Consider the following 24,783-nt stretch of genomic DNA (forward strand, 5'->3'; position numbering starts at 1 on the left):
TTAATACCCAAGAGTCCTGGGCAAACTTCTACTGATCTCTTGGTGAATTTTAAATCTCCAGGAATCTTCAAATTCCTTAGTGCTCATATTCTAACTAATGTGTTGATGTACTTACATGCTTTTTTATTTCACCACAAAACTGCCTGCAATTCCATAATTTATAGATTCCTGAATGACTTATAAATCAATAAATTTCCCTACAAAAGAGCATGTAACAAATACCATTTGCTATCATACAATCAAAACTAATTCCCTGAACATTTCTAAAAGAGAGCAGTTGAAATATACTACATTTCAATCTATAAGTTTCCGTTTTTAAGGATTCTGAATTTACTTCTTAGTCTAATCATCTGCTTTGTCATTTACAAATGATCATCACTGACTAGTCTCTTCAAATGCCACTGCAGAAAGGTTTACATTAAAACAATTAATATGTATAAATACAGCCGATTCACCTCGTTGTACAGCAGAAACTGGCACAACAGTGTAATGCAATTATACTCCAATAAAGAGCTTAAAAAAAAAAACTAAATCGCTATGTTGTACACCTGAAACTAATACTGTATGCCAATTACCCCTCAGTAAAAATTATATTCTAACTAAAAAAAAAAAAATTAATACTTCCTGTGATATGTGGTTTTAGATGGTTGCTTTCCTTAGCTGTCCAATAGCAGCCCAATTTTCTAGCCCTGCTGGCAAAACTTAATTTTAATCAAAGTACTGGATGAATTTGTTAAGTTTCCTTTTCCTTTTGTCTTTATGTCTGCTTTTGCACTTTAAGATTCATCTTTAAGAAAACAAGACAATAATTAAAAGGGTGGATAACCAACATGCGTGAGTACTCATGCTGCACCAAACCACCAAAGATTCAGGACCACACAACGCCCTGCGCTGGTAAAATGACTGGAGGCAGGTGTTCAAATTTTTCCAGAAAGAGTTTTAGCTTGGAAAAACAAGTTTAGTAAAGAGTAGAAGCAAAGGCATCCCCTAAATGTGAAAGAGAATTTGTCATGCATCTTAAATAAAAAACTATTTCTACAAATATATTCTTTAAATGCCTCTCCTTAATTTCAAATTTCTTTATAAAACATAATTTTCTATTTGCTTCTTATACTCAAAAATGTCCAAATATTTCCACATGCAAAACAACCAAGTATTTACAAAAACAATAACTGACCTTGGGAAGAGTATCTTTGTACTGACACTGTTTAAAAGCATCACCAAAATAATCTGCAGCCTGATTAGCCAATTTAGCTATGATGGCATCTTTCATTTTATCTGGAATAAAATATTAAGTTGACCATTATAATGAAATAAATGTAAAATAACCTGATATATCATAATTCAGTATAGACATTGAGATCACAAGTTTGTACATCTGTCTTAAAAAATCCTTGTTGATGAAATCAATTCCTCTGCATACAACTTAATTACTCCATAGGCAGATCCAAAGAGTCAGAACAGATTAGCAGTTGCCAGAAGCTAGGGAAAAAGGAGAATGGAGAGTGACTGCCAGTGGGTATGGGGTTTCTTTTCAGGGTGATAATAAGATGGTGGTAATGGCTGCAAAACTCTAAATACACTGAACACTAAAGAATTGTATATTTTAAAAGGGTAAATTTTATTGTATATGAATTCTATCTCAACATAAGCTGTTATTTTAAAAGAAAAACGTTTCCAGTTCATTTAGCCTCCACCTGATAGACTCTCCCTTATTTTCAATTTCTCTGTACTTTCATATTCGGTCCTTACTCTAATCTCTCACACTAACTTACATGCCTTATAAGAATTGTTCTTACTCCGTCATTCACAGGGCCAGGGACTCTACCTAGATGGCTCCTTCTTGTTGGTCAAGTCTGGTTTAAACAAGACCTCCTCAAAGAAACTCTGCTTGACTGATGAATCTAAAATTAGCATGACTCCCCCTACATCCTTACCCCACAGCCAGACCACCAATCATTATCACATCTTATTTTCTTTATAGCAATTCTCTCTCTCTAAAATTACCTCGGCTACTAAATTTCTTATTTATCATCTCCCTGACAATAAATTGTAAGCTTTCTGAAAACAGAAATCTTGTTTGTCTGCTAACTCTATCTAGAGCCTATCACAGGGACCGGCATACAGCTGTACTCAATATTTATTTGCTGAATGAACAAATTTTTGACATACTACAAACCTACATAAATACTACTCCAGAGTTCAGTGTTTTAAGACAGTAACTATACATTTCATAAAAGACTTCAAACACAGCTTACATTCTTAAATGTGCATTTGTACCACCTTAAGGTCAGAAAAGGAAAGCTGAAAATTTTCAATAATCCATGGGTCAAATTCAAAGAGGAAAGTTCTACGCTGGACATATTATAACCACCTGCTTATTTTATTTATTTATTTATTTATTTATTTATTTATTTTTTAGGCGCACGGCCTTAGTTGCTCCGTGGCATGTGGAATCTTCCCAGGGCAAGGCTCGAACCCGTGTCCCCTGCATTGGCAGGCAGATTCTTTACCACTGCGCCACCTAGGAAGTCCACACCTGCTTATTTTAAAAGCCTGTCACTTCTTTTCACACGCAACAAAGTGGAGGACAAACTGGAATTACCTCTTGTAGCTTTTAAAAAAAATACTTCTTGGGCTTGTGCCAGCATGATAAGACTGAGGGTCCCAACAGTATCTGGAGATATGTCCACAGTAGGCTCTCTATTCAAGGCAGATAAAACCGTCTCCTTAATATGTAAAAAGGCACCACTAGCAAACTAGAGGGAAGAAAAGAAGAATTTCTTTAAAATCTATAAGAATTCAGCAAGACAATTTTCTATTGTTACACACAAAACCACTTCATATACTAACTCAGCTGAACAGTTACTATACTTAAATTTTTATATTATGAAAAACTGACCTAAAACATCTGACCTATAGGCAATAAGGATATTTTTCTAAAACACTATAGAATAACAAGAGATTTAACATACATTAAAGTCTAGTGCAGCAATAAACAAAGTAAACTGATGGGACAAATTGATTAAACTTTTTAGAAATACCTCCTCAAAACTAACATGAGAACAAGACAGGGATAAAGCATTATTAAAATGTTTTTAGTCTTAAAATGATCTTGCTTTGGTCCCAAATTCGTCTCTCAAATAATGAAACATGCCATACATAGGGGAAACGTCAAACAGTACTGATACCTAGTCCTCTAAGAGCATGACTATTCATTGCTAAGGATTTTTTAGTTGGCTTTCAGAGCTCCCTGCTGAAATGTCTTCCATCAGATTTTTCTTCTCAATTATATTTCACTGAGGTTAACATTAAAATAATTTTGCTTTTACGAAACAAATAACCCTGGGAAAAAGAAAGACAGCAGCCTGGGATTAAAAAGTGCTGTGGGTTATGCAGCTAAGCTACACGGAGCTAACTCAAGGTTAACTGTATGGAAGTCAACATCATGTTTGCTGCAGTCATAAACTATAAAACCAGAATGTCTCCAAGGAGTGATCAGCTGACTGGTTTAGTAAACTAACAGAATCACAGACAAGAACTGCAAGGGATCCAGTCTCTCATTCACAAATATGGACTGGAGACCTACAGAGGTTAAAGCACTTACCCAAGAGCACAGAGCTTCTTGGCAGCAAATAGCCTAAACAGGGATCTAGGATCTCTTTCCATCACACTAGGGACCTTGTTGTGAATCACGGAGGTGACTCACAGAATGGAACATATACTCAATAATTCAGAATGCCCCCTAAGATTTCGCATGCCAACTAAAGGAGTTACAACGAATAGAAAAAATCAAATAAAAATTTACTTCATTTTCACATTTTAAAATATTTGCCATTTATAGGCTCACAAAGGAAAGGTATATGCACCATGCCTGTTATCTGTGTCCATCAAAAATTGGGAGCATGTGGTATGCTTAAAGCACATTTTCCTCTCACTTTCTTAGAAGAGCATTCTTCACCTCTCTTCTAAACTTAAGAAATGGGAAAAATCAAACTCCACCTCTGAAACAAGCAAATTCCAGAGCCATGAGGGGCACTGTAAGGACCATTTGGAATTCCATAAAATTTGGCATCAGAACACCTGAAACCCCACTGGACCGCTTTATTAACACTTCTGCCCTTTAGTCTCTTTGTCTGTAAAATGAAAATGACACTATATAATGTGCATCAAAAAGTTTATGTGACAACATGAACATACTCTGTAAATTATAAAGCAATAGAAAACATAATTATAGATATCACTTAATAATCACTTACTGTTCTTTAAATTGAAACAAAAAAAAACTGAGTAAATAACATAATGCCACCAAATAAATGCCATATTAGTAAATGATTTTATCTAAAATCTAAATTTAGCTAATTTTAGAACATTACATATCTGACCACATTTAACTATGACCTCTCCACAAGTCCCAGAGTTAAAATTTTCTTGCCAAAATGTCTTAATTTGTTTGACACTGGTAAAAATTTAAGTGTGTCTCTCTAAGAAAAATCAGGTAAAAGTAACGTACAAATATTTTAAATGCGGTCATTTACTTAAAGGGACTTGCCAAAGATTTCACCTCAAAACATTTAATCAAAAATGGTACTGATGAACTCAGTGACAAGAACAAGGATGCAGATACAGAGAATGGACTGGAGAACTCGAGGTTTGGGAGGGGGCGAGGGGTGAAGGGGAAGCTGAGACGAAGCGAGAGAGTAGCACAGACATATATATACTACCAACTGTAAAATAGATAGCCAGTGGGAAGTTGTTGTATAACAAAGGGAGTTCAACTCGAGGATGGAAGATGCCTTAGAGGACTGGGACGGGGAGGGTGGGGGGGACTCGTGGGAGGGTGGGGGGAGTCAAGAGAGGGAGGGAATACGGGGATATGTGTATAAAAACAGTTGATTGAACTTGGTGTACCCCCCAAAAAAGAATAAATAAATAAATAAAATTTAAAAAAAAAAATTTAATCATTTGTTCTCCCAACATTTACTGAGCCTTCATTATGTGCCAGGCACTGTGCTAGGTGCTAGGTATACAATGGTGAGGTAAAACAGAACTCGGTCTACAAGCAAGTAGTTTATCTCAGGGCTTCAAAAATATGTATTAGTTCATTAAAAAGTACATTATTTTTCAAGAAAGCATCTGTGCGCAAAGAAACATGTATAAACCTAAATGCAAATTATTTTCCATTCAATCCAACTTAGTGTTGATGGTTATGTAGTAACTACTGTTCTGCATACCTGATAATGCTTAGCAGCGATTTTCAATCCTTCATCATTATCCAGGTTCTGTTCTGCTGCAATCTGGCTAGCTAAAGCTGCACAATTGAACAACACACAACTCTTTTCATATCCTAAGCTTGCAAGAGCTGTAAAAAATTGAGAAGGAAAAATTTATCAGATTATTTTTTTTCTAAACAAAATGAATGTTTCAAAGAGAAATGCTATGACCTCTATCCCAACTGGCTCTCATAAAAATAAGTTTACAGACCTGTCTTCTTGCCCATAATACCACTCCCATATTTCTAGCTGCCCTGCCAGGCATCTAATTTCACAACAATACTCTCATCACCTAAAACTCAAGGATGAATAAATTAATCTTTCCTTCCCTTCACGTCCACACTGCCATTAGATTCAAAATGAAAAGTCATTCTCAGGTCATTTCAAATTCAATGCAAATAAATTCCTTTCATTTTTCCACCACCTTTCTCAAAATGGTATCTTCCCATGACATTCAAACCAGTTCCTCACTACTACAAACCTATGCGAATGCAAGCACCTCCCAGCTGGCCTTTCATGTCTCACTCCCTTATGCTAATACATCTCTCAGAGGGCTAGAAGATTATCTGGTTAAAACACAATTCTGACCAAGAATCTACACACCTCACATCCACTGGGACAGCTACTATCAAACAAAACAGAAAATAACAGTTGTTGCCAGGCATGTGGAGAAGCTAGGGCCACTGTATACTTTGGTGGGAACATAAAATGTTGCGACCATGTAGAAAATAGTACAGGGGTCCCTCAAAAAATTAGAAATAAAATTACTATATAATCCAACAATTCCACTTCTGGGTATAAATCCAAAAGAACTGAAAGCAGGGTCTCAGTCTCAGAGATACTTGTACACCCATGTTTGTAGCAGAATTATTCATAATAACCAAAAGGTGGAAGCAACTCAAGTGTCCACTGATTCATGAACAGAAACAAAATGTGGTGTACACTTATAATGGAATATTAGTCAGCCTTAAAAAGCATCCAGTCACATGCTACAACATGGATGAATCTTGAGGACATTATACTAAGTGAAACAAGGTAGTTACATAAAGACAAACACTCTATGAAACCACTCACAGGAGGTGTCTAAAGCAGTCAAATTCACAGAAACAGAAAGTAGAATGATGGTTGCCAATTATCAATTACCAGGGAAAGGGTGAAAAGGGGAGTTGTTTAAAGGGCACAGAGTTTCAGATTTGCAAGATCAAAAAGTTCTGGAGATCTGTTTCACAACAATGTGAATATACTTATTAACACCTCTGAACTGTACACTTAAAATTGGTTAAGACAGAGAATTCTCTGGCGGTCCAGTGATTAGGACTCAGCACTTTCACTGCTGCGGCCCATGTTTCATCCCTGGTTGGGGAACTAGGATCCCACAAGCCACATGGTACAGCCAAAAAAAAACAAAAACAAAAAAAAGAGTTAAAACAAACCTGGTTAAGATAGTAAATTTTTTAACCACAAAAAAAAAAAAAAAAAAAAAAAAGAACAAATTCAATCATTGTGACATTCAAGGTCTTACATAATGTGCCAGGTATTGAACACCAAGCAAAATAATCAGAAGGCTTCTTACAAAAACCACTAAACAGACCATCCAGGAAAGTCAGAGCAACACTACAGTTGCGTGTTTGTGCCACACAGTAGTGCCAAAAAGTGAAACCCTCGTTATGTTGCATTTTAATAGTCTCCCTTGTAATTATGGCCACCTTTTAGCTTGCCGCCAACCTGATTCTAGCCTCCTCACCATAAAGTAAAGCTGACATACACACCAGCTACTCTAACCTACTTTCTTAAATAAATGCATTAAAAATCTAGAATAACCAGGATATGAGTAGAACATGCAGCAAAATAAAGATCAAGGTGAACTGAAAATTTGAGCCCAGGGTAAACAAAAAGAATTCCAATAATAGAAAACAACATTTCAAAGACCCTCATTAGCTTCCTTGAAGAGATTCAAAGATGGCACATCCATAAACAAGTACAGGATGTTATTAAAAAAGAACAATCCATGAATAAGAAAAGCCCCTGGAAGCTAAAAACTTGATTGCTAAAAGTTTTTCAAAAGAAAGGTTAGAAAATATCTAGGCAGCCCATAAAGAGAAAAAAAATATGAAACGTGTAAAAGTTGTGAGTAGCTGAGAACAACCAACACTGGTTAACACAGCATTCTAAAGAGAAAGAGGAAAAAGTAAAGAAGAAATTATCAAAGAAATGTATGAAGATCTCCCAAGGCTGAAGGGAGATGTGAGTTTTCAAACTGAAAGGGCCAACAACAAAATGCCATACCCAAAACGAAAACCAATTAGATCTTCCGAGATTTCTAACCATGAAGTATAAAGAAAAAATTGTAAAAATCTTCCCAAGAAAGAAGAAACAGATCATCTACAAAAGAATACTCAGCAGACTTTTCATCAGTAACACTGGATAGTAAAAGGCAAGGGAACAAGGCCTAAGGTTCTGAAGAAACACGATTCTAACGAATTCAACATACAGTGAAGCCAGTATGCCTGAAAAAGAGGAACGAGGGACACAATGGGAGGCAATGACGCCTGGGAGGTAAGAGAGCCAACTTTTGCGGTAAAGCTTTAGCTTTTACTCTGAGTGAGGCAGGAAGTCAACAGTTTTGAACAGAGACGCGCTCAGCCTGCCCGGTGGACAACAGACTGGGGAAGCAGCGCTACCGGATGTCAGAGATTAGGACAGGTAGCTGCTGCAGCAGGTGCGAGGGGTGATGGTGGCTCTGACCAGAATGGCAGCAGCAGAGGTGCTGAGAAATGACTGGGCTTTTTAATATCTTTCAAAGGAAAATCTGATAGGATTTTTAATATCTTTCAAAAGAAAATCTGATAGGATTCACTGAATGTTGGGAATGAAGTGAAACAACGTCAAGAGTGACTCCAAGGTTTTTGACCAAAGCACCAGGTGCCAGAATTTCAAACCAAATTCCTGTGAGAGCAAAATACATTTCCACAAAGAAGAGATTCAGAAATCTGACCTTTTCTGAGAAAGTTACTTAAGAGTATATTCCAACAAAAGAGGAAGACACAATATCCAGCGAACAATGGCTCTGTACTAAGGGATAATAGTTATGCAGCAGCTTTAGATAGCAAAGAGCCCAGATTTAAGCAAGAAAACAGAGAGGCCAAAGGGAACAGAAGAGTCACTCAGGAAAAGGGGAGTCCAGAGAGGTAAACGATAAGAACTGAGAGTTTGAAAAATCTTGAGAATATGATAAAAGCACAAAATTCGTGTGGTGGTGGAGCAATTAAAAGTTCTAAAAACACATACACACGTACACAAGAAAGTCACGGTTTAAATATGAAGCAATTCATCCAGTATATGACAGAGTCAGGGGATTTAAAGAAGAATGAAATATACTCCAAGCAACAGATAAAAGTAAATTTTTCATATGCAAGTTACATATCCCAGCCTTTTATATTTCCCATAAACATTATCATCCCAGACTGTAGTCTGTCATTTTATTTTGACCATTTCCCATGTATGAGAGATTCTGTGAAAACTTTTTCTTGTAATTAAATCTTTCTTTTATGATTTCTTCTATCACATCTAAACTTAAATTAGGGTTTTTTTAAAATAAAAATTCAACTCTCCTTTCTTCAAAGAGCTCTATTTTCTTAATATCCACTCTTGTTTTTCACCTGAGCTCTTCTTTTTCATTAAGCTTTTCAAAATGAAAACAGAAAACAGCTTGTATAAATAAAAATAGCTGTTCTAAAATTCAAACAATTGTTTACACACACACACACACACACAAGAAAATAAGTCAACAATAACTCAATATACTCCCTGTCACCCACTTCTTTTTGGTGAATTAATAAGTACATACATACATGTTCACATACCCAATTTTTCATAAATAGTACACTATACCATATTCAGGGTGCCTGGAATGCACAACTACAGGAAGCAGCAATCACCCTGGTTTCTATACACACGGTGTGCAAGGAGACCAACTCTGCGGTCCCGAGTTATATCAATACAACGCAGCAGCTCTCACCTGTAACAGGCTTTTACTGGATATTCAATGGACACAGGTTTACATGTTAACAAAGACATATATTTGCATTATCATTCTTAATATTCTAAATTATACAATATTCTAATTAATGGGTAGCCCATGCTTCATTTAACTAAAATATCACTGATGAACACTTAATTCCCAATATTTGCTACTAAAAATGCCCTGATGATCTACCTCCTGCTTTATTTTTTTGCGTCCTAATTCCTCTGGGACCTTGGTTCATCAACTTAACCTATCTCACTTAAGTGTCTCCTAGGCCTCCTGCTACCTGCCCCTTATTAACAGCCAGTTAATTTGCTTGTCACAACAGCACTACAAGTCCTTTTCCTGACCTTGCCTCCCTCGCAGCATAACACTCCCTTTGTCCCCAACTCTTTACTGCATATTTTCTGAAGTGAGCAACCCACACTGCTGTTTGCATTTCCTCACTTCCAGTCCACCCCTGAACCCGAGGCAATCTGTCTTCAGCACGTCCCTAATGACACTTCTTTCTCTGCCAAATCCAGTGAATTCTACAACCTTCTATTTCTTGACCTCTGCCACAATGATTCTGTCAATGATGTTTCGACATCAGAGTCACCTGAAGGTGTTTTCAAAGATACGGATTCCAGTGGCCCACCCTGAAATGTCCTCCTATCACATCTGGCATTCTGTGCCTTTGTCTGTAAAGGTATAATCTGTATTTCTAACATTTTCTCCAGGTAACAGTAATGTGCAGCCAGGTTTGGGAACCACTGGACTGCACAATCTCTGAAACTCTTCTGGCATTCAATCCCACATCTCTACATTTCCGATTCCTCCGAGATTTGAAAGCCTTTTCTCAACCTCATCCTCAGGAACCGCTTCCTCTACTTCGCCTGAACGTTGTATTTCCTAGCTTGGCTTCTGTATTTTTCCCAATCTACGGTCTACCAGAGGAGATAAATTTATTATCATTTAATGAAAACTGTTTCCAAATTCACGTCTCCACTTCTTTTGAACTTTAAATACATTATTTCTAAATGCCAAAGAGAAAATTCTATCCATATATAACATAGAAAAGTCAAACTCAACCAGTCTATTGAAAGGAATAATTATTCACAGGTCAAACCAAGTTACAAACCTTGAGTCAGTCATCAACTCCTACTCTTCCTTCTGACAGACAGCCAGCAGATCCATCAGCTTCATCTCGGAACCCTCTCTCAAACCCATGCCTTCCTTGACCCATATACACTACACCTAGTCAAATCTCTTCCTCTCTCACCAGTCTAACTGGTCTGCTTCTCTCTAACCTCTGGACTTAGGCTTTCTGGAGTCATGTCTGGCTTCATTAAATCTTTCCATATGATCTTAGAAACTCACTTAATCTTTCTAAACCAGTTTGTGAAACTGGTAATAACAGTGCTTTTCCTCACTGGGCTGAGAGGGAATTTAGTAGGATAACATGTGTAAATCCCTTTTCACAGTGCCTGGGTGGAATAAGCTATAAACATATAAGAGGGAAGAGCACAATTTCATGGTACACTTGCAACTCTTCACAATCTACCCTCCAAAGTCTTCACCCTCCATGATCTCCAGTTCACCTAAGGTTCTGAGCCTTAACAATGATTATATTAATGTACACTACACACAGTAACATAATATATGATACTGTTATATATATAATATTAAATAGTATATATTCTATAATGCATACACATATATAATACCTTATATATTTCATATGTAATATAATACTAATATTATTCATTGTAGCTAACAGTTATTGAGCCTTGTTCTAAGGCCTTCACACATATTCACTCATTTAATCCACACAAGAACCCAATGAAATAAATAGTACTCGACAGTACTATTCCCCACTTCACAAAGGAAAATTAACACATAGAAAGGTTAACACGATGAGCTGGTAGATCAAAAAGCCTTCACTCTTCTGACTTTCGGTTATAATATTCTACCTGTAATGTTATCTTCTACCTGGAAAAACCAAATTCATCCTTCAAGGCCTCACTCAAACATCACGTGCATTCAACAGGCAGAATTACCTACTTTCTCATCTATGCTCCCATAAGTTGGTTCACAAACTAATATATTTCCTTCTATATTTTAGAATGATAGCTATCTTCCCAACAAGACTGAGTACAACTATCTCATTCATTTTTAAAACTAGGACAGTGCCTGGCAAGGCATAGGCTCTCTAAATATTCGGAAATCTCATTAAGTTGAAGTTAAAAAGAAAATGAAACATAAAAATTTTTATTATTTACAAAGAGTCATTAGGAGAGCAATTTTAGAAGCCTAAAACAATACAAAGTATTTAGAACAAATTTCCTATGATTTTTTATTTAAAAATTACATACCCAATTTTACAGATCCTCCAAAAAGTGAACCTTTATCAAAAGCATCCTTCCAGGTAAATGTCAAGCAGATCTTGATAAAAAAATTAAAAAAAAAAGTCATGTTACCTTCCTGGATCTCATCAAATATTAAGTCCCTTTCAGAGAAAAACCCACAGTGAAGAAAAGGACAAAAGCTTCAACCTCTCTAAAACACTATCTTCTCTAACCAACCAACTCCTTTTCCTTTTGTAGACCATAAAATATTCTTTTTTGAAAGTAAAATACTGGCAGTAGGGTATTTCAAATAGTCATTCTGCCTCAGTAACTATACACATATTGTCTTCTTCAGAAAACACGATCTTACTCATCTTTACAAACATACAATGGCTTGAACAGAATAGGTACTTAATAAAGAACTGTCAGATAAGCCAGGAGAAGTAAAGGCAACAAAGTAAGCTCTACAGGTTTCCCAGAAAATAGAATTTAAAACTATTCCATGATGACAAAAGTAGAATGGTTACTTTTCCAGGACAGAATGTATTTTATTTCTTGATTTGGGTGGTGGTTATACATGTATATTCACTTTGTGAAGATTCAAGCTATACACATGATATGCTCACTTTTCTGTATGTATGTTGTACACGAATTAAAAAGTTTACTTAATTAAAAACTGCATCTCACTCTAAAATATTCCACATATGATGGTTAAAAATAATTTAGCCTCTTTTAAATTAGGTATTGCAAACCCATACAAAATTTTTCAATTCTAGATTAGAGAAACTTTCAATATACACAAAACTGGAGAGAATAACATACGGAACTCCCATATACCCATCAGCAGTTTTAGCCTTTTGCCCTTCTTGGTTCATCTATCCTCACTTTCCAACCCCACCCCTATACACACATACTTTTTCTCCTGGAGTATTTTAAAACAAATCTCACCATATTACTTGACTTGTAAAAACTTTAGTACAAGAAAGTTTAGAGTATTCTGTATAAACTATTTTAAAATTTAGAAATGTCACACAAATTAAAAACTTTTAACAAGTCACCCAAATAAAACTGTAAGAAGCCACCTAGCATTTTCAATATTCAGCCTTTAAGAGAAGGTAAGATTAACATTCTTATAGTGTGATATCTAATCATAATAGTTATGCAAATTTATATACAAATGTAACTTGTGCAAATAGTTTTTAAAGCACATAAACTGAGACTAATACTTCCTAAATCATACAGTTTCCTTCTTTATTCTGTAAAAACCAAAGAAAAGGGCACCACAGATTATACCAGTCAACAGATCCTATTGATAAAAAAATGCAAGAACAAAAATGCAGTCCAATGCACTGCATGAGCTCAGAAGTGACTGAGGAATGACATGAATAGAATTTCCAAGAGACTCTTTAAAACAGCATGGATTTATCAGATGAGCTTAAAAGTCTCTAATTTGTATATTAAAAGTCTCATAAAAACCTAGTGATAGTGAAGAGGGACCATTTATTTTAATAAAATACCATGAGTAGGAAGAAATGAATGATTTACCATTATCATATAACTTTAAAACAAATTAAAATTAATGACTTACCTGGTTTTCAGAAAATGGGAATTTGGGTTCAATAGAACAGATCTGATCATAATATCTAAAAGACAGAACAAATTTGTTTATTTTTGTTTTTGTTTCCCTTGACTGAGGAGACATATTCAAAAAAATATTACAAAGACTCATGTCAAACAGCGTACTGTGTTTTCTTGTAGAAGTTTTACGGTTTCAAGTCTTACATTTAAGCCTTTAATCCATCTTGAATTTATTTTTGTGTATGGTATGAGAAAGCAGACCAGTTTTCCCAACATTTACTGAAGAGGCTGTCTTTTCCCTACTGCAAAGGAGATTAAGAGGTACAAAAGTCCAGCTGCAAAACAACTGAGTCGCTGATGGAATGTGCAGTGTGGGGAACACGGTCGATAACTACGTAGTATCTTTGTATGGTGACAGATGGCACCTAGACTTACGGTGATTATTTTGAAACGTACAGAAATATCAAATCACTATACTGTGTGACAGAAACTTACATAGTGTTGTATTATACTTTATATTTTATATATACTTTATATATACTTTATATAATTATATTTCAAAAGCAAACAAACAAATGTAGAAACAGAGATCAGATGTATAGTTAGCAGAGGTGGGGACCCGAGAGGAGGGGGGACTGGATGAAGGCAGTCAAAAGGTACAAACTTTCAGTTATACGATAAACAGGTACTAGGGATGTCAAGTACAACATGATAAACATAATTAATGCTGCTGTATGTTATATATGAAAGCTCTTAGAGTAAATCCTAAGGGTTCTCATCACAAGGAAAAGAAACTTTTTTCGATTTCTTTAATTTTGTATCTATATGAGATGATGGATGTTCACTAAACTTACAGTGGTGATCATTTCATGATGTACGTAAATCACATCATTATGCTGCACACCTCAACCTTATACGGTGCTGTGTCAATTACATCTCAATAAAACAAGAAGAAAAAAGAATCATGAAAAATAATTAAATATAAAAATCTGTCAAAACTTAAAACTACCAGAGCTAAATATTACATACATTTATGTAAATACAACTGGTTTAAGAGTATACTAAAATTAAAAAAAAAAAAAAAAGAGTATACTAAAATTATATATGCTAACTTTGAGTGGCCCACAAATCAGATTTCAATCAGCCATTTTAGTAAATTAACATAGTCTTTTGATGTGTAAACCTGTAGCTAAAATTCACGCAATGAAAAACTGTCAACAAAAAACTCATACCACCAAAGAAAAATACTTATCAACTATTATTGGCTAAAAGCAAACTAATATCTGCCTAGGTAACCAATGTATTCCTTTATACTATTTCTTATTCAGATAACTGTTTATATCCATTAAGCAGATTAACACCTCTGGTAAACTACTGATTAAAAACAGGTTTACCAACTTTCAAATATGATTTGGGTATGTCCTCTTCTGTCCATCTCCACCACCGCTAGACAATTTGTCAACACTTTCACTCTCCCTTGAAAGCAGACTAATCCAAAAGTTCCCTAGCCAATTGCCCTGTCGCTTCTCCTTTCTCATTCTCTTCAATGTGTTCTCCACACAGCAGCCAGAAAGATCATCAAACATGAGGCAGTCTTCCCCTATCAGGCTGACCTTTGAGCTAGCGGGGCAGGACGGGGGAGCAGTTGTCCAAGGCCAAGCTTTCTAACCGGCCTCTAATCTTTCTTCCTTCCTTATCACCTCCCTGCTCCTGCAACTCCACCATCATGGATTTGCTACTGTTATTTCGGAGGCCAAGTTTTCCAGAGGGGCGGGAGCAACACGTAAAAGATCAAATTTGGGGCTGCCATGGCCACAAGTTTGGTTACAAAGAGGAAGAAGTGAGCAGTTAAGTAAATACACCGAGGATAATGGGAGTCAGCCTTCTGACGACCAGAGCAAGGAGTTACAAACACAGGAAGGTGGACGGCAAGAAGTGCTGGCTTTGGACTGGAACTGGAGGCATCGGCATGAACTCATTTTTTTAATACAGTGTAATACAGATCCAAAAAGTGGTATAAATACGTGTGTGTGAGTGTGTGTATATTTCCTTCACGTACATGCTGAGAGGTCCTAGAAGCAATAATACCTAGGTAGTAATAAGCACACCTAGAGCCCAGATAAATAATGCTGTGCAATAACTGAGGCCAGTGCTCCTTAGAGAAACGGCTGGCTCCACGCTGGGACTGAGAAAATTCAAGAGTCAAGCCTAAAACACCTAGCTATGCTAGGAAGATAAGGAAGTACTCAAAAACTGATGAGGACATGTCAAAAGAACACAGGAACCAGCTTTAAGCAGCTCCTACTAGCCAAGTCTAGAATAATTCAAGTAAATAACAAATCATAACCCACTGAGGAAAATAAGAACACTATTAAAGTAAACAAAACAAACAGGTGAATAGGGAAAGCTCTACCCTACTGTACAATGCCAACTAATAAACCCAGACAAAGCGACAAAGTGAGAAAAGTCAACATCTCACATCCGTCATGATATAATATCTGATTCAGGTAAAACATGAAAGTTTGATGGGAACAGGATGTTACAAAGTCTCAAAGTGCCTGCCCACAAAATACTTACTAATTAGTATGACTTACTTATTAATCATAAGGTCAAAAAAATTTGGCAGACACCATCTTGAAAAAGTGATAAAAGTTAAACATTACCAGCAATGGGACAAATCAACATCGTGTTTTTCCTAATATGCACCAAAAAGAACGCAGCATCACTTGGGTGGTACTACAGCCCCAAAATACATAAAACACAAAATATGAGGCAAGCCCTTCGTGAGAGGCATTCTACAAAGTAAGTTGCCTATACTCTTCAAAAATGCCAACTTCGTGAAAGACAGGAAAAACTGAGAAACTGTTCCAGACTGAAGGAGATTAAAAAGGCAATTAAATGCAATGCAAGATCTGGGATTAGATCCGGGACCTATAAACAACATTATTGGGAAAATCAGCAAAATTTCAATGAGTTCTATAGATTAAATGGTAATATTCAATCAATGTTAATTTCCTGATTTTGAAAGTTGTACTATGGTTATAAAGGAGAGCATTCTTGGATTCCCACTATAATTACATCCAAAAATGTTGACATCATTCCTCATTCAACTCTCCAGCCTCAACCCAGAATACTCACTACACATTCTAGGCACTAAAATTCTATGCTCTCTCCTGGCTCAGGGCCTTCACCCATCTCTTCCCTGTACCTGGAAATTTTCCCATCACAAGTTCCCGTTTTTCTTGTCCTCATTCATTCACTCATTCAGCAAAGATATACTAAGGATTTACTATGCACCAGACACAGTTCTAGGACATAGGAACTCAGCAGTCTATAAACATTTAAAAATCTTCACCCTTGTAAAGCTTACTTTTAGAAGGGGAGACAAAACAAGATAAAGAAGTAAAAATGTAGTACAGTAGATAGTGCTAAGTACAATGGGGAAAATAAAGAGGTGAGAGGGATAAGCTGCATGTATGGGGTGAGGTGGTAAGACTAGCTTTTTTAGATAACACAGTCATTTGATTACATAAAAGTAAAAAATAAAAAAATTTAAAACATCATGAATAATAGAGAGGGCATGAAAGAAGAGATGGGATGCGAAGGAAAAGCATTACCAGGCAAGGGAAGAGCAAGTGCAAAGAAGCTGAGACAAGAGTATGCCTGAAAATACCCCTGCCATGATTAAGGAGGCATATAGCCAGAGAGCATGTGTAGGAGAAAATGCTGGGAGAGTAAATCAAGGAAGTAATGATGCCTTGAGTGCAGCCTGTAAGACTTTTGGCTTCTACTACAGAGTAAGAGGAACCATCCAGAGGGTTTGAACAAGAGTAAAACAAGCTAATGTATTTTCACAAAGGCACCCTGGCTACAATGTAGAAAACTGACTGGCAGGTGTGCCAGGGCAGAAGTAGAGACACATCAGGAAGCTACTGCAGTGATCCAGTTAAGAGATGATCCACCGTGGTGGCAGAAATGACAGGGGCACTCGATCTCACTGCTTTTTAAATTAGTTCCCCTCTCCATTTATAATATCTTAGGCCCCTGAATTTTTCCCTCACAGACCTTACCACAATTGGTAATATATTTATTTGTGGAATTCTGTTTAATGTCTTTTCTCTCAAAGGATTCTAATAGAAACTGGGTCTATTTGCTCTGTTTCATTGCTAGCTCCAAACAAAGGATTCAGTAAAATTCAAAGTTTTTAAAAAGCAACTTTTTTTTTAATCTGTGAAAAGTAAAACCTGAGATTCTCTGTTTTGGGAATCAGAAGGAGCTACCAAAGAACGTGCCCATAAGGAGACACTAGCAAGTACCAAGGCCCTGAGGCAACCGTGTACCTAAGGGCACACCAGCACCGCAAGGAGGCCAGCGGGGCATTAGAGCAGGGACTGGCACATGTTTTCTGAAAAGGGTTATTTCAGCCTTTGCCAAACAAAAGGCAAAATCAAGACAACATGGAGGTACTTGTTATAATATTAACAGGAGAAAAAACTCCTGCCCTGCCCCGTAACTTTTTACTTAGGCTGGGCCATCTCAGATGGTGGGAACACTAGGTACACAGTTATCTAACTGCCATTAGCTGGAGACGTTCTCCGAGAGAAGAGTATCCAGGCTGGTGGCGAGAGAGAAGAGTATCCAGTCTGGTGGCCAGAAGCCCAGGGGAGGGAGGTGGGTAGTGGCTAATCCAGTCAGTTTCACTCTCTGCCCCAGTGACTCTCAAATTCCTGCACGCCCTTCTCTCCTGCCAGAGTCCAGCCACCTCAACTTGGGCAGCTGGCACAGCTGACAGGAGACCAGGCAATCTGCTGAGTCACCAAGTCCCGGTATGAGATCACACCTTCCACTGCCAAGCCACTGCCAAGCAGAAAATCCAATGTGTAGGGCACCCGAACAAGCCCTGGGCAGCAGTGAGGCACGGCGACAGCCAGGGAGGCAAACACTGGGAGTAAAGGGGAGGACAGGGCAGAGGGGAGCACCCCAGCTAGGTCTCCCAGGCTCACAGCACCAATCTGCTAGAGTGGTGCCCTGGATCACACAAAACAGGCAGCTGGGCAGGCCTTAGCCTGCTGACCTCTGCTCTACAGAGAGCAAGGAAGGAAGTAGGAGGAGATGAAGCTACTTGCTCTGCACATGGATCAGTTAAAAAAAGAGAGGCTAAATAAAATGTACTAAATTTTTTATACCTACCCTATTTACTCCAAAGCTTTTGGGGTCAGCTCTTAAAACTTGACTTGTGTGGGGTAACAGTGCATTTACATCCTGTATTTAAATGACTAGAAGCTATGTGATGGAATCCTCAAACTAAAAGAGCTGTCTTTGGACAAATTATATCATAAGTAATATAAGCATGAAAAAAACAAAACAGTACAGTATGGTAGTCATTGGAAATCAATACAATACGGAGTAAATTCCAACAAAGAGAACAACTAATGCTTTTCAAATGAAAATAGCCATTGCTAACTGCAGGTACCACAGGCAAAATGCTGTCCCTACAGTACCAAGTAAAATAAGCTCCTCTTTCAATACAGTTCCACCACATATGACCCCTCATAGTTCACCCTAGATCTCAGGTATCAAAGTTCTCTAGAGAGGGAACAAGAGCAGAACAAGAGAATCTACCACACCCTCCTCTTTACCATTTAAATATGCCTCACTCAATCAGCAGATTCTAGCCCACGATACACCTCTAACAAATTAGACCTAGGCTGCAAGTTTTCCACAAGTGGGGAGAGGGAAAGCCAGTACGCTACACCAGAGTCAAAAAAAAAAAAAAAAAAAAGAATCTGCACTGTTAAAAATTTTATTTTAAAAATAAGTAAAAAAATTTAATCAACTATAAAATCCTAAACATAAAAAGGTATGATGCCACAGTGGGCAGAGCTCAGGCTTTTAAGCCTGACAACTCTTGAGTTTGAATCCCAACTCCATCAACTCTTAGCTGTGAGACTGCATGGAAGTCACTCAACCTCTCTAACTTCTTCGTGAAGTGAGGGCGAAACCTCATTTAAGCATGAGGGACAAATGATATACACTCAAAGCTTAAAATAATGTCTGGACACATAGCACAAGTTGGAAAAACAAGAGCTACAGATTCTTATTTTGCAACTATTCAGACGTGTTTTACATGTTCTCCAGTATTTCATAAAACTCAATCACTTTAGCACAAATATCTAAGAACTCAACTTTTAAAATCTCATGGGAAAAAAAGGGAAATGAATATATTTCTTTTAATATACCAGTGATAAGCACAGTACAAATTCCCATTAGAAATTCTAGCTTTAAAGTTTTTGTAGGGGGAAGGTGAGGAGACGGAGAATAACCAATCTACAGTAGGCAAAGTGATACTGTGACGCAAGTTCACATAACCCACCAGCTCCAGCCAGTACTGAAGGCTGCCCACCAGCCAGACAGAAACAAGAGAGCTGGACCAGATATTGATCAGAGTTAACAGATGCCTCCCGAACCTTATTTTCACACTTCTTTCTTTGCCCAATTTATCTCATGAAGAATCCCTAATGAAGCACTGCTGCAGCAGAGTATGGCAGAAAGTAAAGGTCAGGGAGTAAAGAGGTCAAGATCTTAGTCTAACTCTACCACAAAGTTAGCTGTGTGGCTTATACCTCCTGTGTGCAGAAGATTCTGACAGAAGATTCTCCCTAGCATTACAAAGAATGAAGAAAGTCCTGACAAGCTATTTTATTTATTAAATATTAGAAAAGTCAGATGACAGAAAAGCAAAGATTTTAAATCTTCCTTTAACTTTTCATGTTTATTCATTTATGCAGGATAAAATTACTGAGCCAAATTAAGGTCTGGTTGATATAGATACTCCTTGAGACCAAGGGTCAAGTATTATATATCTTTATAGCCTCCATGCTAGTTGATTAACAAATTATAGCAACGTCATTAGGGCTAATAGTATCTCAATATCCTAACCAACAATCAGAATGTAAGCAACAGCTGAGAAGTAAAACAGAGCAGCAATATTTTCTTTCTTGATCTATAAAACACTAGTGCTTGAATAAAACTTCAGAAATTATGAAACTACTTCCACCAACTTTATTTTACAAATGAAAAAGACACTACCATAATGCAGCAAACTAAATATTAACCCCCCAAAAAGTGACACACAAATCTATTTAGAAATTTTACAAAATCTATATAAAGGACTCAAGGAAAACTAAAATTACAAACTATTAAAAAATATCAACAAGAATACTACATACCAAAACCAGTTGGATGCAACCAAAAGCAGATTTAGAGAAAACATACATCTTAAAATAAACGTAGAAGAAACACAAAAAAGGTGAAAAGCTAATCATTCTATACAAAAAGAGGAAAAAGGAAATGAATGACAAAGCAGAAAACACACCAAAAAAAAAAAGCAGATTTGATTTTAAAAAAAGAAAAACGTAGCTCTAAACCTTTAGCAGAGCTGATCAAGGGGGGGAGCCATATACAACACATGCATATCAGGAATAGGAAAAATTGTAACAACAGATTATGAGGAGAATAAAACATTTTGCAAGGACTTCTGTGTGACAAAAGATACCATAAACGCCGTTAAGAGACAAAAAAACGGATTTAAAGATATTTGTGCTATACATAATGGAAAAAGGATAAATAGCCAAAAAATGTACATAACTCTTAAAAATCAGTAAGGAAAAAGCAAACAATATAGAAAACAGGCAAAGAAAAAGAACAGGCAATTCACAGAAAAAGAAACTAAGTGCCCAGCCAACCAAAAATGCTGGACCTCAGAGATCAGGGATGCAGCCTAAAACCGGATACCATCTCTCATCCATCAGTTTAGCAAAAGGCAAGTTATTTAAATTCTTAATCAGTGAGTATTCCTGAGGATGTGGAGGAATAAAAACCTGTTGCCTGCTGATAAGAATGTAAACTGATATAACCACTGTACAAAGCTGAAAATGAAAATACCCTATTCCTGCTTAACAAACAGATCTGAATAAACAACCTTCTCTGCTCCCTCCCAAAATTCCACTAAAAAGGGAATAAAAAATTTAAAAGGCGTAAACGCACAAGGACAAAAAGAACGGGAAAGGGCACAACAGCATAAAAAGCAGTTTCAATGAAATTTTTTAAAAGGTGAAAAGTGAATAAATGAAGCAGAGAAATCTGGAAATCTAACTGCCTAGACAGAAGGGAGCCAAATCATGCAGAGAAGCCAGACAGGACTTGAATTAAGAAACATGAGGTACCGGTGAAGACAAGAATCCAGTGTGAGACTGGGAAAGAGAAGGTGCAGTTGAAAAATCATTGGAAGAAACCTTTAGGCTCCCAGATCCTCTACTGTGAGGGTAGGTTTACTCTCAGGAAAATGTTAGGGAGAGCAAGCTGAGCTCAGGTGGGAATCAAGCACAGCTAAGGGGAGAGGAAGGAGACTGAGAGCCTATGGTTGTTGGGAGTGCTAATCACCTCATCCTTATCTCCCCTTCTTCCTTCCTAACAGACCCCCAGATTTTAGCTGGGTATATGCCTGCTGTTAATAAAAATTCCTTTACCGAAAAGATGCTCAACATCACTATTAGAGAAATGCAAATCAAAACTACAACGAGGTGTCACGTCACACCCGTCAGAAGGGCCATCATCAAAAAATCTACAAACAGTAAATGCTGGACAGGGTCTGGAGAAAAGGGAACCCTCTAGCACTGCTGGTGGGAATGTAAACTGATACAACCACAATAGAGAACAGTGTGGAGGGTCCTTAAAAAACTAAAAATAGAACTACCATATGATCCAGCAATCCCACTACTGGGCATATACCCAGAGAAAACCATAATTCAAAAAGACACATGCGGGACTTCCTTGGTGGTGCACTGGTTAAGAATCTGCCTGCCAATGCAGGGGACACAGGTTTGAGCCCTGGTCCAGGAAGATCCCACATGCCATGGAGCAACTAAGCCTGTGCGCCACAACTACTGAGCCTGAACTCTAGAGACTACAAGCCACAACTACTGAGCCCACGTGCCACAACTACTGAAGCCCGAGAGCCTAGAGCCCATGCTCCACAACAAGAGAAGCCACCAGCGCAATGAGAAGCCCACGCACCACAATGAAGAGTAGCCTCCCCACTTGCCACAACTAGAGAAAAGCCCATGCACAGCAACAAAGATTCAACGCAGCCAAAAATAAATAACTAAATAAATACAAACATAAATAAGTCAATGAAAATTTAAGGGGGGAAAAAGACACAACCATCCCAATGTTCACTGCAGCACTATTTACAATAGCCAGGTCATGGAAGCAACCTAAACATCTAGCAACAGAGGAATGCATAAAGAAGATGTGGTATATATATATACAATGAAATATTAGCCATAAAAAGGAACGAAACATTTGTAGAGCTGTAGATGGACCTAGAGACGGTCATACGGAGTGAAGTCAGAAAGAGTTATTAATATCATATATAAAGGCATATATGTAAAATCTTAAAAAATGGTATAAATGATCTTATTTGCAAAGCAGAAATAAAGACACTGACACAGAGAACAAACATATGGATATCAAGGTGGGGGGGGGTGAATTGGGAGATGGGGACTGACATATATACACTATTGATACTATGTATAAAATAGATACTAACGATAACCTACTGTATAGCACAGGGAACTCTACTGAGTGCTCTGAGATGACCTAAATGGGAAGGAAATCCAAAAAAGAGGGGATATATGTATATGTATTGCTGACTTACTTTGCTGTACGGCATAAACACAATATTGTAAAGCAACTATACTCCAATAAAAATTTAAAAAACAAAAAAATCCCTTTACCTATCCTACCCTTCAATGAGATGTGGACACACATAATGGCCAATAACATACGAGCAGGGTGTTCCAGAGCAGTTTCTAGGAAACATCTTGGAGGCTGAGCCCTCTGCCTCCTTTCTCCCTCCCTCCATCCTCCTGTCTAAATCTTAGATATGACTGCTATCTGGACCTTGAGAACAAGGACTCTAGGTTTTACAGAGCAGATCACTGGAAGGAGCCTGAGCAACCTCACAGAACTACTACACCACCCCTAGGCTACCAGAACTACCCATCCACCAACTTTTCACACAGGAAAATCGTAATTTAACTCACTGATAATTTGAGATCTACCACACGCAGATGACTTCAACCCTAACACAGCAACATAAACTATATAAAACTAAAATAGATAATATAAAAAACTGCACACATGATTGTTGAGATCCTCAACTTCCATCCCCCCCGATCAAATTTCAGACAGCTGACAACCAGGCTTTTTCATGGAAGGAGACTGGAAGCTTTCTCTCTAAAGAAACTAATCATCACAAAAGACATGGAAGCTGGTATCTGGAACTCCCCTCCACCCCACCCCCCACCCCCCAAAAAAAACCAGCAGGGTTCCCATCTGATCACCTAGTGTAAAATTCACTATTTACCAAGGCTCTCCCAATCAATTTGTAGTTAATTAACGTCACTTTACAAAGGCTGACATTCACTCAACATTATAACACAAAAATGTATATTTTAGAAAACTTTAATAGCTCATCTAAAAATTAGCAACAATAAAAAGGCAAGTCCATCACTGGACCTATAGGTAGAGCTGTGTATGAGTACTTACCAAGCTAGCTTCTATTCTTTAGGAATTAGATTAAACCCTCTTTTTTAAAAATTTTATTGAAAAGTTCATTAAGTTTAAAATATGTAAATTAATGTTCAGTTTACAAATTACCCAAATAGAATTATTAAAAGTAAGATATTCTCCTTGATTGGATGAACACCCCAGAACTGTTTGATTTTTACAGCATGCGTATCAAAGGTACTTCTGTACATACCTCCATTATACAATTTAATAGGCTGTACTAATAACTATTAGCTTACCCTAACTCCACTAGAAGAGCAAGATGTGAAAAAAGCATAGCTGTTGAAAGAATGTGCTAATGTGAGATCACTAAAGAAACGGTGTCAAAGTGACTATCTCTGAAACAGCCCTAGAACCTAGGAACAGTTCTCACATTTAGACCTTGGAAAAGACTAAACGAATAAACGAATGAAGTTTTAAACTTCACAGAATCACTATTCACTATTCTCTCATCTGTTAGTCTCTGAAGACTACACACTCCTTAAGGGATGAGATCAAACCTAATGTATTCATGTGTCCATTATACCACAACTCACGCTTTCTTAATATTACTAATAAAAAATCCTTACTGAGTGCTACTCGTGTCTACATAAGAATTGCTTTGGAGATTTTTTTAACTGTGTTAATTCTAAAGAATGGTTAACTTTTTAGAAAGCTTATACTAAGTATCGAGCTAACGATCTTTGCAACCCAACAGTCTTATCTTTAAAACTGATACCAAGGGGTCCTAATCTCTCCAAGCGATCTATTCAGTATCCTCCTTCTAGAGAACCAGCTCTTCCCCAGTTCAAACTAACATTACTTTAATCCACGCTGCATGGAGAAATTAAGCCAGCAGAGTGACTCAGACGAGGGCAATCAAATTAGGCCATTTCCCACCATCATACATGGGCACAAGCCAACCCAATCAGAGGCCTCCGCGGACTTTCGCCAGGGCCCAGCAGAAACG

General features: G+C 37.3%; 1 protein-coding gene across 2 annotated transcripts in view; it reads right to left on the bottom strand.

Moving 5' to 3' along the window:
* Positions 1-24,783, bottom strand: part of PDCD6IP (programmed cell death 6 interacting protein) — a 57,352-nt gene that overhangs the window by 31,184 nt on the left and 1,385 nt on the right. For both annotated transcript variants that reach the window (XM_057706775.1, XM_057706774.1), the window contains exons 2-6: positions 13,213-13,267; positions 11,652-11,721; positions 5,235-5,362; positions 2,606-2,759; positions 1,178-1,278 (exon numbers count right to left, since the gene is read on the bottom strand). In XM_057706775.1, coding sequence (XP_057562758.1) covers positions 1,178-1,278; positions 2,606-2,759; positions 5,235-5,362; positions 11,652-11,721; positions 13,213-13,267 — 508 coding nt within the window. The remainder of the gene's footprint in view (positions 1-1,177; positions 1,279-2,605; positions 2,760-5,234; positions 5,363-11,651; positions 11,722-13,212; positions 13,268-24,783) is intronic.

Source organism: Hippopotamus amphibius, chromosome 13, assembly GCF_030028045.1.
Source record: "Hippopotamus amphibius kiboko isolate mHipAmp2 chromosome 13, mHipAmp2.hap2, whole genome shotgun sequence".
Classification (NCBI taxonomy): Eukaryota; Metazoa; Chordata; class Mammalia; order Artiodactyla; family Hippopotamidae; genus Hippopotamus; species Hippopotamus amphibius.